We start from the raw sequence: 14,654 nt of genomic DNA on the forward strand, positions 1-14,654 counted from the left end.
CAGGGATAACCCAGAAGAACCGGAAAATGCAGAGCAGTTTTATCACCCTGGAACTAAAGGGTTTCAAATGGAGAGCCCCAACAGCCATGGACAAAGGAGCAGTTCGTGAGTAACGAGTGCGGACTGAAGGGGCCTGCCATCAATGACCTCAATAGCAAGCGGAACGGACCGAGGCAAAACAGGAATGGAGTGCTCTGATACAAAAGCACTGTCAATGAAATAGCCCCGCAGCACCGGAGTCAGCAAGAGCCTGAGTGACTATGGAGGAGTCCACCCAGGAAAGGACAACTGTGACAAAAGGTTTCTCCTTAAGCGGTTCCGGGGACAAGGATAAACCACCCAAGGTCTGCCCCCGAGAGGACCTTAGGTGTGAGCATTTCCCGGCCGTGTAGGACAAGACTTCAAAAGGTGCCCCTGTAACCCACAATAGAGGCAGAGCCCCCTCCCTCCTCCTAAAGCCCGCTCCACCGTCGGAGAGACGCATAAATCCAACTGCATTGGCTCAGCGAGTACCTGGTGACTCGGACCAGGAGCATGGGAGGAGATGGAGGCATGGGTGGGAACGAGCACGTAGGAGACAACGGAACAGGAGGCTTCCGCAAGCGCTCCTTGAAAGAGGGCCTCTCTGAGTCCTGATGTCAATTAGGATAAAAAAAGACACCAATGCCTCGAGATCCTCTGGTAAATCTCTGGCAGCAACTTCGTCTTAATCGCATACAGAGAGCCCATGAAAGAAGGCAGCAACAAGGGCTTCATTGTTCCAACCTACCTCTGCGGCAATCGTACGGAACTCAATAGCATACTGAGCAACAGATCTTGTACCTTGCTGAATGGACATGAGTCGTTTTAGCAGCCAGAGGAGGAGCGAGCTAGAACATCAAATACCCTTCGAAAGGAGGCCACAAATTCAGGGTAATTTGAAATCACAGGTTTATTAGTCTCCCACAAGGGATTAGCCCAGGCAAGAGCTGTGTCAGAGAGTACGAGATGAGAAATCCCACCTTAGCTCTGTCAGAGGGAAACGCCTGAGGTAACATCTCAAAGTAAATGCCCACCTGGTTCAAAAACCCTCTGCACTGAATAGGATCGCCTCCATATCGCTGAGGTAGAGGTGCAGACCGGACATGCTCCTGGTAGGCATAGGTGCAGCAGCGGAAACAGGAGCAGCCATAACTTGCGGGACACTTTGGTCCAAATGTGCAGTGCGAGTCAGCATGGTTTGCAGGGCTAAGTGCAAATTGATCCAAGCGGTGATCCTGTTCATTCCATCCTGGAAATGATGGCAGGTAAAGGTGGATTATTAGCACCATCAGGTATTCATGGCCTTTGCGTAATGTCAGGGTGCAGGAATCAGACTGAGACGAGAAGTGCAAAAATAATCACACCTTTATTAATAGCAAAAATAATAAAAAGTCCACAAGTCACATAACAAGCCAGGAGTCAAAACCAGAGCTGGTAGTCAGACGAGACGAGTCAGGAGCCAAAGCGAATAGTCAGACGAGCCGGAATCAGGAACAAGGAAAACAGCAGAGTCAGGAACAAGTCAGGGATCAGGAACCAGGAAGGATGTCAGGCAGCCAGGTAATACACAGGAACTCTCACAAACAGGTCTGAGACAAGCAAAGGCAAAGCATACTGAACAGAGCCCCTTTAAATAATAAGTGATGACATCACAATTCTGAGACTGCATCCTGTCTCACATGGATGATGCACACCAGTCTGGCCATAAAATGAAGTGTAGGAAATGAGCAGCATCCCCCACAATGCACCATAGTCAGGAAGAGAGGTGAGAAAAATGGCTGCCAGCAGCACATGTCAAACAACAGGGAAAAAACCCTGACAGCAAGGAACCCCAAATTGATTGCTTGGTACCTTGCTATTCAATGTTTAGTTTACGAACGGACATCGGATGAAGAGGGACCCTGCATGCCAATGAGCAACGCCACTGCCGAGGACACGCACCCGCCAAGGAACCGCCGCCAAGGACCAACGCCGTTAAGGACCACCGCTGAGGATCCAGGCATTGGGGAACACAGCTCCGCTCCTCCACTCCACACTGCCTTCACTCCGGATGAGAGATCGAAGATGATGATCCCGTCTGGAAGGACCTTCTCCACCGGACTTCAGGAACAGTGAGTACCTATTGGGGCTTAGGTTTAGGCTTTTATTTAAATTTTTTTTTTTTTTAGATTAGGGTTTTTGGGGCTAGAAAAAGAGCTGATTTAAACGCAGTAAAAGAGCTGAATGCCCTTTAGGGGCAATGGGTAGTTTAGTTTTTTTTAGGTGTTAGTTTTTATTTTGGGGGATTTGGTGTGTGTATGTGGGGGGGGTTTAACTGTTAGAGAGGGTTTAGTATTTTTTAGAGGTAAAAGAGCTGTTTTAATTTAGGGTAATGCCCTTACAAATGGCCCTTTTAAGGGCTTTGGTAGTTTAGTATTAGAGGTGTTTTTATTTTGGTTTTTATTTTTAGTTTAGGTATAAAAAATTTATTTTGGATAGCTTTGTTTGTTTTTTTTCTGTCATTTTACTTTTTTAGTGTTAATTTTTTTATTTTGGGGGATTTGGTGTGTGTATGTGGGGGGGTTTAACTGTTAGAGAGGATTTAGTATTTTTTAGAGGTAAAAGAGCTGTTTATTTAGGGCAATGCCCTTACAAATGGCCCCTTTTAAGGGCTATTGGTAGTTTAGTATTAGAGGTGGTTTTTATTTTGGTTTTTATTTTTAGTTTAGTTTAAAAAAATTATTTTGGATAGCTTTGTTTGTTTTTTTCAGGTCATTTTAACTTTTTTATTTTTTGTAAATTTAGCTTTGGGTTTGTTTGTTTTTCAACATAGACTTCCCTCTGGGCAAGCTTAGCGCCTAGTGTATGACATAATTACCAATAAGACAAATTTAGACAAAATTAAACAGTCATACACACATATCTCAAGTGTGTTCTTGCAATTTTACTGGAGAAAATAGCTGTAATGTTTTAGACTAGACTGCTCCTTTATACATTTCTTGTCATATTATTTATCCACAGTTCTTAAAATATTTAATATTTTAAATATTTATTTTCTTTTATAAATCTTACAATAGGTAATGCAAAATGTATTTCAATTTTCTTGCTGGTGGAAACTTGCCCCTGTCCACCTGTGCTATAGGAACCGTGCATTGCAACCTCTCACTGTTGATGATTTCTGTCTAGCCTGTTAGTTTCAGTAACAAAAACATGCAAATAAACATGCAGCCACGGTTTAACTTTTCATTTTGAAATCTAATTATTATAAACGTTTCCATTGCTCATTTAATATATATATAGAAACACAAATGTTTATGTGTAAATGATGCTGGATTTCCATGGTTACTGGATTGAGTTATGAGTGTCAGGAAGTAACGCAGTCGCACAAGCACGCGCACATGATGATTGCAGTTGACTTATGAGAGGTGGGCGTGGTTTATTTGTGCGGAGTCTCCCGCCTTCTTTGCAAGTCGCCAGCGATCAGAGTGTTAGAAGTTTTGGGGGCGTAAAACAACAGGCGAAGAGGCGTGGTCTAGTAATAGTTCAGGCTCACGGCTATTTCAAATTATGATTTTGAGTAGGCGTGTTTTAGCTTGGCAGGGGCGTGGCTACACGAAGGCGCAAGTACAGATGGTCCTTAGAGGCGATGTGAGGGAAATTTTCCTGCGGCGGAATGGTGGCGGGGAAGCGGCTCGAGCTGGGTTTTCGCAGCGCTGTGTTTGCTTGTACCACTGCGCGAGAGGGGGGCGTGTGAGTTTATATGGTTTAAGTAGATCAAGAGGGTGGTGGTGTTTGGTACAGTATTAGTTGCTGAGAGATTGGCAACGGAGGGGTTAGTGCAGACAGAGCACCAAAATCTGATATGAGAGGATAAATTCACTGCGAGAACAGTTCCTACCGGATATTTACTAACATAAGGGCGGGGCTAATATGCAATTCTGAGTGGTCTTGGCAGTTAAGGAGTTAATGCACATTGGTCGGCTTTTTAGACAAAGGAGTTAACTAGTGCGTTATAGTCTGGGTGAGGGATGGATTAATGTTCGGTTCTATTTAGTCTGCATTTGAGGGGTTAATGTACAGTTCTATGTAGGTTGAGCTTTTAAGGGGTTAATGTATAGGGCTGGTTTGTATGGGTCGTGTAGTCTGGGAATAAGGGGCCACTGTACAGTTCTGGGAGGTCAGGAGATTTAAGGTGTCAGTGTGCTGGCTAGATTGCAGGGAAAGTACAGTGCTGGGTAGTTTAGGGGTCAATGTCTGGTTCTGTGTAGTAAGGTGGGTTAGGGGGTTAATGTCCGGTTCTGGGTAGTCAGGTGGGTTAGGGGTTGATGTATGGTCCTGGGTAGTCAGGTGGGTTAGGGGTTGATGTATGGTTCTGGGTAGTCAGGTGGGTTAGGGGTTGATGTATGGTTCTGGGTAGTCAGGTGGGTTAGGGGTTGATGTATGGTCCTGGGTAGTCAGGTGGGTTAGGGGTTGATGTATGGTCCTGGGTAGTCAGGTGGGTTAGGGGTTGATGTATGGTTCTGGGTAGTCAGGTGGGTTAGGGGTTGATGTATGGTTCTGGGTAGTCAGGTGGGTTAGGGGTTGATGTTATGGTTCTGGGTAGTCAGGTGGGTTAGGGTTGATGTATGGTCCTGGGTAGTCAGGTGGGTTAGGGGTTGGATGTATGGTCCTGGGTAGTCAGGTGGGTTTAGGGGTTGATGTATGGTCCTGGGTAGTCAGGTGGGTTAGGGGTTGATGTATGGTCCTGGGTAGTCAGGTGGGTTAGGGGTTGATGTATGGTCCTGGGTAGTCAGGTGGGTTAGGGGTTGATGTATGGTCCTGGGTAGTCAGGTGGGTTAGGGGTTGATGTATGGTCCTGGGTAGTCAGGTGGGTTAGGGGTTTGATGTATGGTCCTGGGTAGTCAGGTGGGTTAGGGGTTGATGTAATGGTCCTGGGTAGTCAGGTGGGGTTAGGGGGTTAATGTCCGGTCCTGGGTAGTCAGGTGGGTTAGGGGGTTAATGTCCGGTTCTGGGGTAGTCAGGTGGGTTAGGGGGTTAATGTCCGGTTCTGGGTAGTCAGGTGGGTTAGGGGTTGATGTATGGTCCTGGGTAGTCAGGTGGTTAGGGGGTTAATGTCCGGTTCTGAGGTAGTCAGGTGGGTTAGGGGTTAATGTCCGGTTCTGGGTAGTTAGGGGGTCAATGTACAGTGCTGGCTAGACTGGGCAGAAAGAGGTTAATGTACAGTTCTGTGTAGCCTGGACAGGGAAGCTTTAAAGTTTATTATTAAACCAGTGTTTAACTATGGATTTCATCCTTGCAATTATATTTTTCAAGGATTAAAACATCAGATCACATGGTGACTTTTTATCTGGGTGTTGTGATGCTTATCTAAGCATCATCAGTAGGGCTTGAAACTTGTCATTACATTTAATCAAAAATGTCCCTTTTTATTTTGGGTCCTTTTTTTTTGAATTGGGCCAGGTAATCCATTGATGAATTTGCATCGTGTGGACCATTTTAAAAAAAGAAGCCTCTCTTTCAAAACTGTGTCAAGTGTCTGCAAGATGCACTGTACTAAGACTGGAAGAAAACATTTTCTTAATTCCTAGAGTACTATATTCTCCCATTTTCTTAATAAAGGGGGCATAGCAGCATGTTGGTACATGCTAGACTTAAAGTGAATGTCAACTTTCACTAATGAATGCCTAGTTTTTAAAAATACTATTAAAACCAGGGGCACTTTCATTCATGAAAGTTTACATTTCACCCGTTTCTTTAAAATACCTTTTTTTTCTTGAAGCCGGAGAAGAGATTCTCCCTCCTGCTGCTCGTCTCTTCTTACGTCGGCAATGACGAATATGGCATGATTGGAGGAAGCCGGATTTGTCATTGCTGATGTATGAAGTGACGAGCGGCAGGAGGGGGAATCGTATTTTAAAAACCGGGCACTTATTTTAAAAGTTGACATTTACTTTAAAGAGCTAGAGGAGTGTTCCCTAATTATAGTTCAAGGCAAAAACTAATATAATGCCTCTCAGTAGTGGACCTACTCAAGAGGGCCCTAATGCAAAGTTTTTTTTTTGGGAGCTCCAATGGTAACACAGTAATAAGCTATAGTAATACTATTATACATGCTGTTCTGTATGATTTGAGTATATAAAGGTTCTATCTATTGAGCACTTATAGAGCGCAAACTAATCACCTGTGAGGGTCCTCGAAGGCGCTAAGGGAAAGCGGACAGGGGGGGAGGGGATGGGCGTACTGTCAGAAGAGCCAGTTTTTGAACTTTGTAAGGGAGGTGGTATTGTCTGAGGTGCAGCGGTAGGGTGTTTCTATGTGGGTTGGAGGAGAAGGGCGGGAGTCTGACTTTCTGGGTCCTGCCCATGAGGAAGGAGGTGATCCATTCCAGGGATTTGCTTGCAGATGCCAGCGTCTTGTTGGTGGTGCGGGAGGGGTTGTTGGGGTCGACCGTGTTGAAAGTTGCTGAGAGGTCTGAGGAGGATGAGGGCAGCGGTTTTCTCCTCGGTCGAGCATGGCGCGGCTGTCGTCGTGTGGCGGCGAAGAGGGGTGGTCATGGTGCTGTGGTTGCTTCTGAAACCGGATTTGGGAGTGGTCCAGGGTGTGTTTGGCTTCAATGTGCTGCAATAAGTTGCAAGTTGATGCACTTTACTATGACTTTGGCCGGGAAGGGGGAGAGATGGGGGGCGGTAGTTATTCGGGTCCGTGGGTCTGCCGAGTGTTTCTTAGCAGGGGTTTCAGTGCCGCATGCTTCCAGATAATCCGGGAAGGTGCCGGTTTTGATGAAGCAGTTGATGGTGCGGCGGAGTTCAGGGGCTATGTGTTGCTTGCTTTGGTTGAAATATGTGATGGGGGCATGGGTCCGAGGGTGTGCCCGGAGTGGATGGATTTCATGATTCTGAGGGTGCCCGCTGTGGTGAGGGGGCTCCAGATAGTCGGGTGTGGGGGGGGAGAATTGGGAGGGGGTGTCGTTGGGTGTAGGGGAGTGAGTGGTGAAGATTGGGTTATGAGGCGTAAAACTGTCATAGATGTCGACGATCTTGCGGTGGAAGTGTGCAGCGAGGGTATTGCAGAGGTCTTGGGAGGGTGGGATGTCTGTGTCGCTGTTAGGTTTAGAGAATTTCTTGATGACTGAGAACAACTCCTTGCTGTTGTGTGCATGCTAGTTGATTCTGTCTTGGGTGGCTGTTTTTTTGGTGGTTTTTATGAGGTGGTGGTGGGTGGTGGATCGCTTCCTTAAAGGCAGCTTTTTTCAGAAGGGTCTTGCTGGATCTCCAGGTTCTTTCCAATCGTCTGCAGTGGTGTTTGGAGTCAGGGAGGGCTGGGGTGAACCAGCTGAGCCTTGTTGATGGTTTGGCAGCTGGATGTTCTTTTGAAGGGGCGAGGGTGTTGGAGCAGTCTGTAATCCAGCACTGGAGATTGCGGGCGGAGGAGTTGGTGTCTGTGGAGGTAGGTGGGGAGGATTTTTTTTTTTAGGGTGCAGTGTAGCTGGTCTTGGGTCATGTTCCAGTTTTCTGCAGGGTGGTTGGTACTGTCGGAGGTGGGTGGTAGGTTTGTTGAAGGAGAAGTGTATGCAGTAGTGGTCAGTCCAGAGGAGTTCAGTGATGTGGTTGCCTGAGGAGAAGATCGGGTTGAGGGTGTGGCCGGCTGCATGGGTTGTGTAGTTTACGAGTTGCTTCAGTCCCGATGGTTTCAAGGTTTTCCAGGAGGGTGGAGGTGTTGTGATCGTTGGGGTTGTCAAGATGGAAGTTGAGGTCGCCAAGGAGATGTACTCCGGTGAGACGAGGGCATGGGGTGAATGTGGTCAGTGTCGCAGAAGGGCGGGACGAGGTCCGGGAGGTCTGTAGATGAGGGGTGCCACGGAGGGTGGTGTTGGGGTTGACCTGGATCTTGAAGTGTAGGTGTTCTAGGCTGGTGAGTGGTCGTCTGAGCCGGTTGTGACTTAGATGGTGTGTTTGTGGATGATGGCGATGCTTCCTCCAGGGTCGGTTGCTGCAGTCTTTGTGGCAGATCTTGTAGCTGTCGGGTATTGCTGTGGCGATGTCCGGCGCTAATGCCAGGGTTCAGCCAGGTCTTAGTGAGGAAGGGCGACATCTGGGGAGGTGGAGTCTAGCAGGTTCCAGATTTCGAGGGCCTGCTTGTGGATGGAGCAGGTGTTGAAGGGGGATGCAATTGAGGTAATTGCGGCTGTTTTTGGGTGGGTTAGTTGGTTGGGTTGTGGTCTGAGGGAGGGGAAGGAGCAGATGCGGCAGGTGAAGGTCCGAAACTGTTGGTCGGGGATGCGTGGTGGCAGGCGGACGATCTGCCGGTGTTGAGCGCGTGGAGGGTGCTGGCTTCATAGTGGCGGCGGTTATTGGAACCAAGGTTCGTTGCGTTGGGTGCGGTCGGGGCACTGACGGGCTTGCCTTGGCACGCCCGCTGTGTGATTGCACAGCGAGCACCATTAAATACAGCAGAAAAGGTGGGCGGGTTGGATAGGGGGTAGGTGTTAAAAACAAAAACAAAAAAAACAAACAGAGCAAACAGCAATACAGCAACAATACATAGGGAGAAGGGAGAGAGAACTTACTTCAGTGGTGCTGGGGAGCACCATAAATACAGCAGGAAAGGTGGGGCGAGCGGGCCCTGGATAGGGGGTAGGTGTTAAAAAAACAAATAAACACAATACAGCAAAAATACATAGGGAAAAGGGAGAGAGAAGGTTATAGGGTAGCCAGAGCACCACTCCAGGAGGAAGAATAAAAGGAAGATTTTAAATATAACCAAGCAATTCTGTATATAACTTGCATGCATTACATGAACTATTACTGTCACTTTAATGACAAAAATAAAGTACATTTTACAGAAGCCTTTTTTTTTTTCTCCCTCCAGACTTTAATTTATCTGTATGCAACATTCTTCATTAGTTTTTGGTAGGAAGCTATCACATTGACATTTCTGCAACTGTATGAATGCTTTCTCTCTAACCCAAAATATAGAGACCAATGCACTACTTGTGTTCTGTAAATAACCCTTTCTATCTTTTATACAGCTAATAGTGGATAGTCTGTAGTGAGGTTGTAGGTGCTATGTAGTTGTGCAAACTTTTAGAAAAATTATAGAGAGGTGAGAAAACCTACTCTTAAAGAGGACTACATCTATATGCACTCAAAGGGTTAATTTGAATATGGGTAGTTCTAAAACTGGTTAAGAAAACCACATGTAACTTGTAAGAGGTGAACCCCAAAATAGGGAGGAAATTGATAGCAATTGATGTTTACAGTGATTTCTACTAAGTTTTAAACTGTTAAATCAAAAAACACACACAATATAAAATAGGTAAGTGTAAATTAAAATCACACTTGGGTTTCTGAAGTGGTTAGTAATATATAAATATATTTTTTTTTATTTTTTTTTTGAGCATAATAGGACAGAGGGTGATTTAATTTCTCTAACCCTCCTGCTCTGATTGCAGGAAATTTTGGTGGTTACGCATTATTTCCTCGCTGGCGCAATACATATTCGAGCTGGTGGACTCTCGGTCTCCTCCTTCCAGGCTGTTTTGTCCAAGCCCTCAGCTTCATCTGGTACAAGGCAGATGGACATCCGGGATGCTTCATGTTAAGCCTGATTCATATCTTACAGCTAGGGATCCTGAAGAGGTAGGTCCGCAAAAAGAATATTGTACACTAACTGTGGAAAGTACATACTGTAACTCTAGTAATGTTTGTTCTGATTAGGGCATGATGCATTAAGTAATCTAGTGAGCCTCACACATGTCCTGTCATATATTCTCAATACTGGGACTGTTTATTTTGTAATATTTATTAATTAATCGCACATTAACCCCTTAACGTACCCTTACGTCGCTGGTCTTTCATTTGGGCTTGCTCCTTTTTAATAGTTGTGGCTCTCGCTGCCAGTGGTCAGACAGCTGCTATTCTAGGAGGCCTGCAGGAGTGAGGGGAGCCTGTAATAGTGCTGTCTTCCCGCTGGTGATGAGACCCATACTATTATACGGGTTGAAGAACTCTTTAACGACCTGTGTCGTACCGGTATGTTGTGGTTGTTTAAAGGGACAAGCTAACGTGAGCTTCAACAAACCCATGTGTCTGGGAGCATTGTTGCCTTTAATGTCTTTGGACCCATCATACTGACTGCCCTAGGGTGTTTCCTCGTCTCCTTTAGTTGGGCCTGAAAGCTATTCTCCAAGAATGCTATGCCTGAGGTAGGATGGCCAGTGTTTACAGTAGTGTAAGTGCTTGTGTGTGCCACTATGCTGATAATTGTGACTGCAGTTAATCTGCCTTAGGCATGACTATCGCTGCACCTGAGACAGGAACAGTTTTGCGGAGGGGCCTGGAACGCACGGCAGAACTACAGTGCTACAGATGTTTCTATCTTATAGGGACATACTACATCTTGTAATCACAAGAAGATTCTGTAATAGGGAATAAACAGACTGAGTGTGAATGCATTCCAAATAGATTAATGTTGTTTTCTGAAATTGTTTTCACTAACTCCCCTGCCACTTGCCTTTTTGGAGGGGCCATTCAGGACTGTTTGCTTGAGTAGACCATTTTAACACTGTCATTTTGCTAGAAAAACTTCCATTGTTTTGCACTTCCTTATTTGATCAGCGCTGCTATTATGGACAAATATGTATCTAGGTTAGGATTGTCTGGGGTGTGCACTTATAGTTCTCAGAATTGGAAATGAAAACAATTTTCCATTCTGAATCAGACATTTTTCCTTCTCCTCTTCCTCTCTTCCTCCATAATTTTTTTTTTTTTTTTAAGTATATTTGGATACTTTGGAATCCTATATTTCTCACTGGCTGACGCAGGACAACTCCCACATAAATAGTTGGCTTATTCAGCACAGAAACACTTATACATTTTGAAATGTGAAATAATAATCTCTTCGATGGGGATAAAGTTTTGAGTATCATCTCCATTGAAGCCTATAAATAATATCGATTTCTCTCATGAGGACAAAAACAAAATACATTGTTTTCTCCGGAGTCCTGATAAAGGAATATCCAGTTGAAATTGTCATATGAAGCCTATTTATTATGAGGGAAGAAATAGAAAACAAAAGATTTTACAAGCCACATAATTAAAGGGATATGAAGCCCAACAATTTTCTTTTGTTGTTCAGTGAGAGCATACCTTTTTTGTTGTTGCTAGAAATGATAGGCGTAAGCGTTCCCTCAAGTTACCCAATAGCTCCATTAAGTTAAAAAGAACCCTTTAGATTCCACATGCATTCCTGACGCCCTCACAATAATACTACAATAAACATTTTTGGAAAGCCGCAGTTAGTGGGCCACGGTAATGGTCAAACTAAAATGATGGGCATGTTCACCAATACTTATTTGGTTTGTTGACCGCAGTGCGATGCTGTGAGGATACTTGCCTTTACCGGATCGGGAGGACTCGGTCTCCCCAGCGTCCCGAGACTCCAGTCTATCTGCTGCTCTCTTAGGCATGCCGCCCTGAATTTAAAGGGGCCATGTCCATTTATAGGGACTCCCACCTGGAGGACTCGGGTGCGGGAGTTCCTATAAAAACTCACCCAGCCCATCACTCTTGTCATGAGTTATTGCCGATTCTACTTTGCTCCTGAGACCAAAAACATACTTACCTGGTTCCTGTATATGTTCACCTTACTCCTGAGACCAATAGCATACTTACCCATGTATGCTCACCTTGCTCCTGAGGACCAAAAGGCATACTTGCCTGCGTGATGCTCACCTGGCTCCTGAGATCAAAAGCATTCTTGTCTGTATATGACTCACCTGGCTCCTGAGATCAAAAGCATACTTGCGTGCGTATGCTCACCTGGCTCCTGAGATCAAAAGCATACTTGCCTGCTGGTATGCTCACCTGGCTCCTGAGATCAAAAGCATACTTACCTAATGCCTCAATAAGCTCACCTGGTTCCTAAAGTACCTATCTGGTATCCCATGAGCCTCACCATATTACCCACTGGTATCCTGTGCCTGCTGAGAAACCTGTGACTTCCATACCCAATTAAATTCCCTGTTAAAACTAACTGTGCCTTCTGTACCTATCTGATATCCTTTGACAGTTTCGGCAACAGACCAGCGGGGTATTTTTACACCAGTATTGCTTGCTGTACCTATCTGTATTCTGTGTCATTTCACCCTTGCCTGCTCAATTTAAACACCAGTATTTTATTGGACTTCGTTACTGCTAAATGACTTTATTGATCTTCATAAGACTTTTCTGTGATCTTAATTCTGACTACCAACTGTTCTTTTGCTTATCAATCACTAAAGCTTTAAAAAATTTTGTTCTGTGTATCTGTTCCTGTATTCAGAGTTCCATACACCCCAACTTCCTCACAGCGGGCTTCTGTACTGTCCTGATTGCTTCATGTCTAAGCACAAAACTACATTTTATATTTTAGTTCCAGTCAATGTGAGCAAATTGGCTGTTTGGCAATATTACACTTGCTACTTTTTAATTTACAGTAATTAATCTGTATTTAGCTCCATTACATTTTGGGCATTGTTTTTAGGATCTGTTACACTGTCTGCATTACTCTGACCAGTAGCATTTTATGTTTATTCAGTGGTATCCCTCAAGTATCCTTATTTGGCATCTAATAGTGCGATATATTTGTTCGTTTTTTTTTTTTTTTTTTTTACTGGAGCAATAACCAGTGTATACTGAGCTGCTTATCATTGGATAGTGCTCAGTATTTAGGAATAGTATTATTTAACCTCTGTAAGGACATATGACGGAATTTTTCCCGTCATAAAACAATTGAGCAAACTGAAAGCTGTGTCCTAAAGGGTAAATTAACTTTTTGCTCACAATATTATTGCTCCTGTTGGAAAATTCAACTATTGAAGGTTACAATATATTATCAACAGGAGCTTTATATGTTATACTAATACATCCTTTTATTTAAAATTTTTACTATTATCTAGGATTGCACCGATACCATTTTTTTTATGACCGAGTACAAGTACTGATACTTGTTTTCAAATACTCGCCGATACCAATTAACCGATACTTTTTTTTTTTTTAATGTCATGTGACAGGTCTATCAAGCACAATACAGACTAATTATTTAAGATTCCTTCTTTATAATTATGAAGGACTGTAGGCTCAAAAGACATTAGAAATAATAAAAACAGGTTTTATTTGTTACAAAAGTTCACAGAACATGTTAGAAATAAAAAATATTACAATAAAATATATAACAACAACAATAAGATAACAAATATAAAATTGCAACCAAGCAAAAGTGCCATACATTTAAAAATAGGAACAGTGCACTGTTAAATCATGGTGAACAACACTCATGGGCTAGATTATATTTGACTGGTAAGCTTTACCAATGCTCTCATTACACGTCCTTCTCCATTAAAGTCTATAGAATTGGAAATGTGAACAGAACATTGGTAAAGCTTACCAATCATATGTAATCTAAATCTAGTCCTATAATTGCAGGATGAGTGTTCATTGGGATTAACTTAATTTTTCCTATGAGTACTCTGTCTGCCATTATATAAGCTAGATGTTCCTCAGGAGTACAGTATGTTTGAACATACTTGTGCAAGGATGAGAACTAGCAGTATAAAAGGCAATCTAGCAATTAGAATAATTTTTCAAAAGGTTAGTGGCAAGTTCTTTTTAAGGAACAGAACAGAAGCATCTCTGCTGCATGTTCAGCTATAAGTCTGTTTTTGCTATCTGTAAGGAGGTTCAACTTTCCACACTACTGCATGGGGGCAGAAAGATATTTTTGGCCATTTTAGCTGGAAATCTCAGTTTATTAACTGCCAGTATTTCAGGGGTTTGTCTGAACGCTGTAGTACAGTGATCTCTCCTACAATTATACAAATGAAGAGCAATTTTGTATTGGCAGAATATTTGTAAGACAATTGTTAGTTTAGTCTCCACTCCAGCTTTAAATAAAATGGGAACATGCAGTTTGAAAAAAAAACACCAGCAAGATAGCATGATGGGTAGTAAGTGGAGGTAGTTTTTTTTTTTTTTTTTTTTTTTTGTTGGTCTTTTTTTTTTACTTCAGCATATGTGGGGTTATGATTAACTAAGTAATATTTAATGCTGCCAACCCTTCAACCTATAGCACTTGACATAACAAGCATGTTAAAAAACACTCCACCCCCCCCCCTTTTCTGCCCGGCTGCCTTTCAACTACTAGCACGACTGTCCAGTGCCCGCACTAGCATATTGACTAGGTGCATGCATGGAGATGGTATGTTTCTCTACAAATTGGTAAAGTCAGTTTTTTGGGAGCATCAATAGCGACCAAGAAAAATTGTGCAGTGCTGAAGTACTGCCGGAGGACCCTGGAGTACTTTAGCATAATGTATGTGAGCAAGCTACCTACCATAACTATATAGTCACTTTAACCCATACTTCATTTATACACTCACCGCTCTTAGCAGGATGTCTTACCGCGCGCACAACCTTATGGTGGGAGAGTAGCAACTGACAAGGAAGAGACCAAGCGCCATGAAGATAAGAGGAGGTCTTTGAATGCATTTAACAGAACCTCCCCTTTCTACCCCTCCTTTCCGTGTGCGTGCTTATGTGAAAGGCAATTTGACATTTTTTATTATTGCTTCTTATATCCCACTTAAAATGTCAGGTCGCCGCTCGGGCTGGTAACTT

General features: G+C 43.7%; 1 protein-coding gene across 1 annotated transcript in view; it reads left to right on the forward strand.

Annotated features, from left to right (window-relative positions):
* The window catches only part of XKR5 (XK related 5), a 227,232-nt gene that overhangs the window by 17,076 nt on the left and 195,502 nt on the right, over window positions 1-14,654 (forward strand). Inside the window, 2 exon segments of the mRNA XM_053711084.1 lie at window positions 9,452-9,488; window positions 9,491-9,638. Coding sequence (XP_053567059.1) covers window positions 9,452-9,488; window positions 9,491-9,638 — 185 coding nt within the window.

Source organism: Bombina bombina, chromosome 4 (genome assembly GCF_027579735.1).
Source record: "Bombina bombina isolate aBomBom1 chromosome 4, aBomBom1.pri, whole genome shotgun sequence".
NCBI classification, from domain to species: Eukaryota; Metazoa; Chordata; class Amphibia; order Anura; family Bombinatoridae; genus Bombina; species Bombina bombina.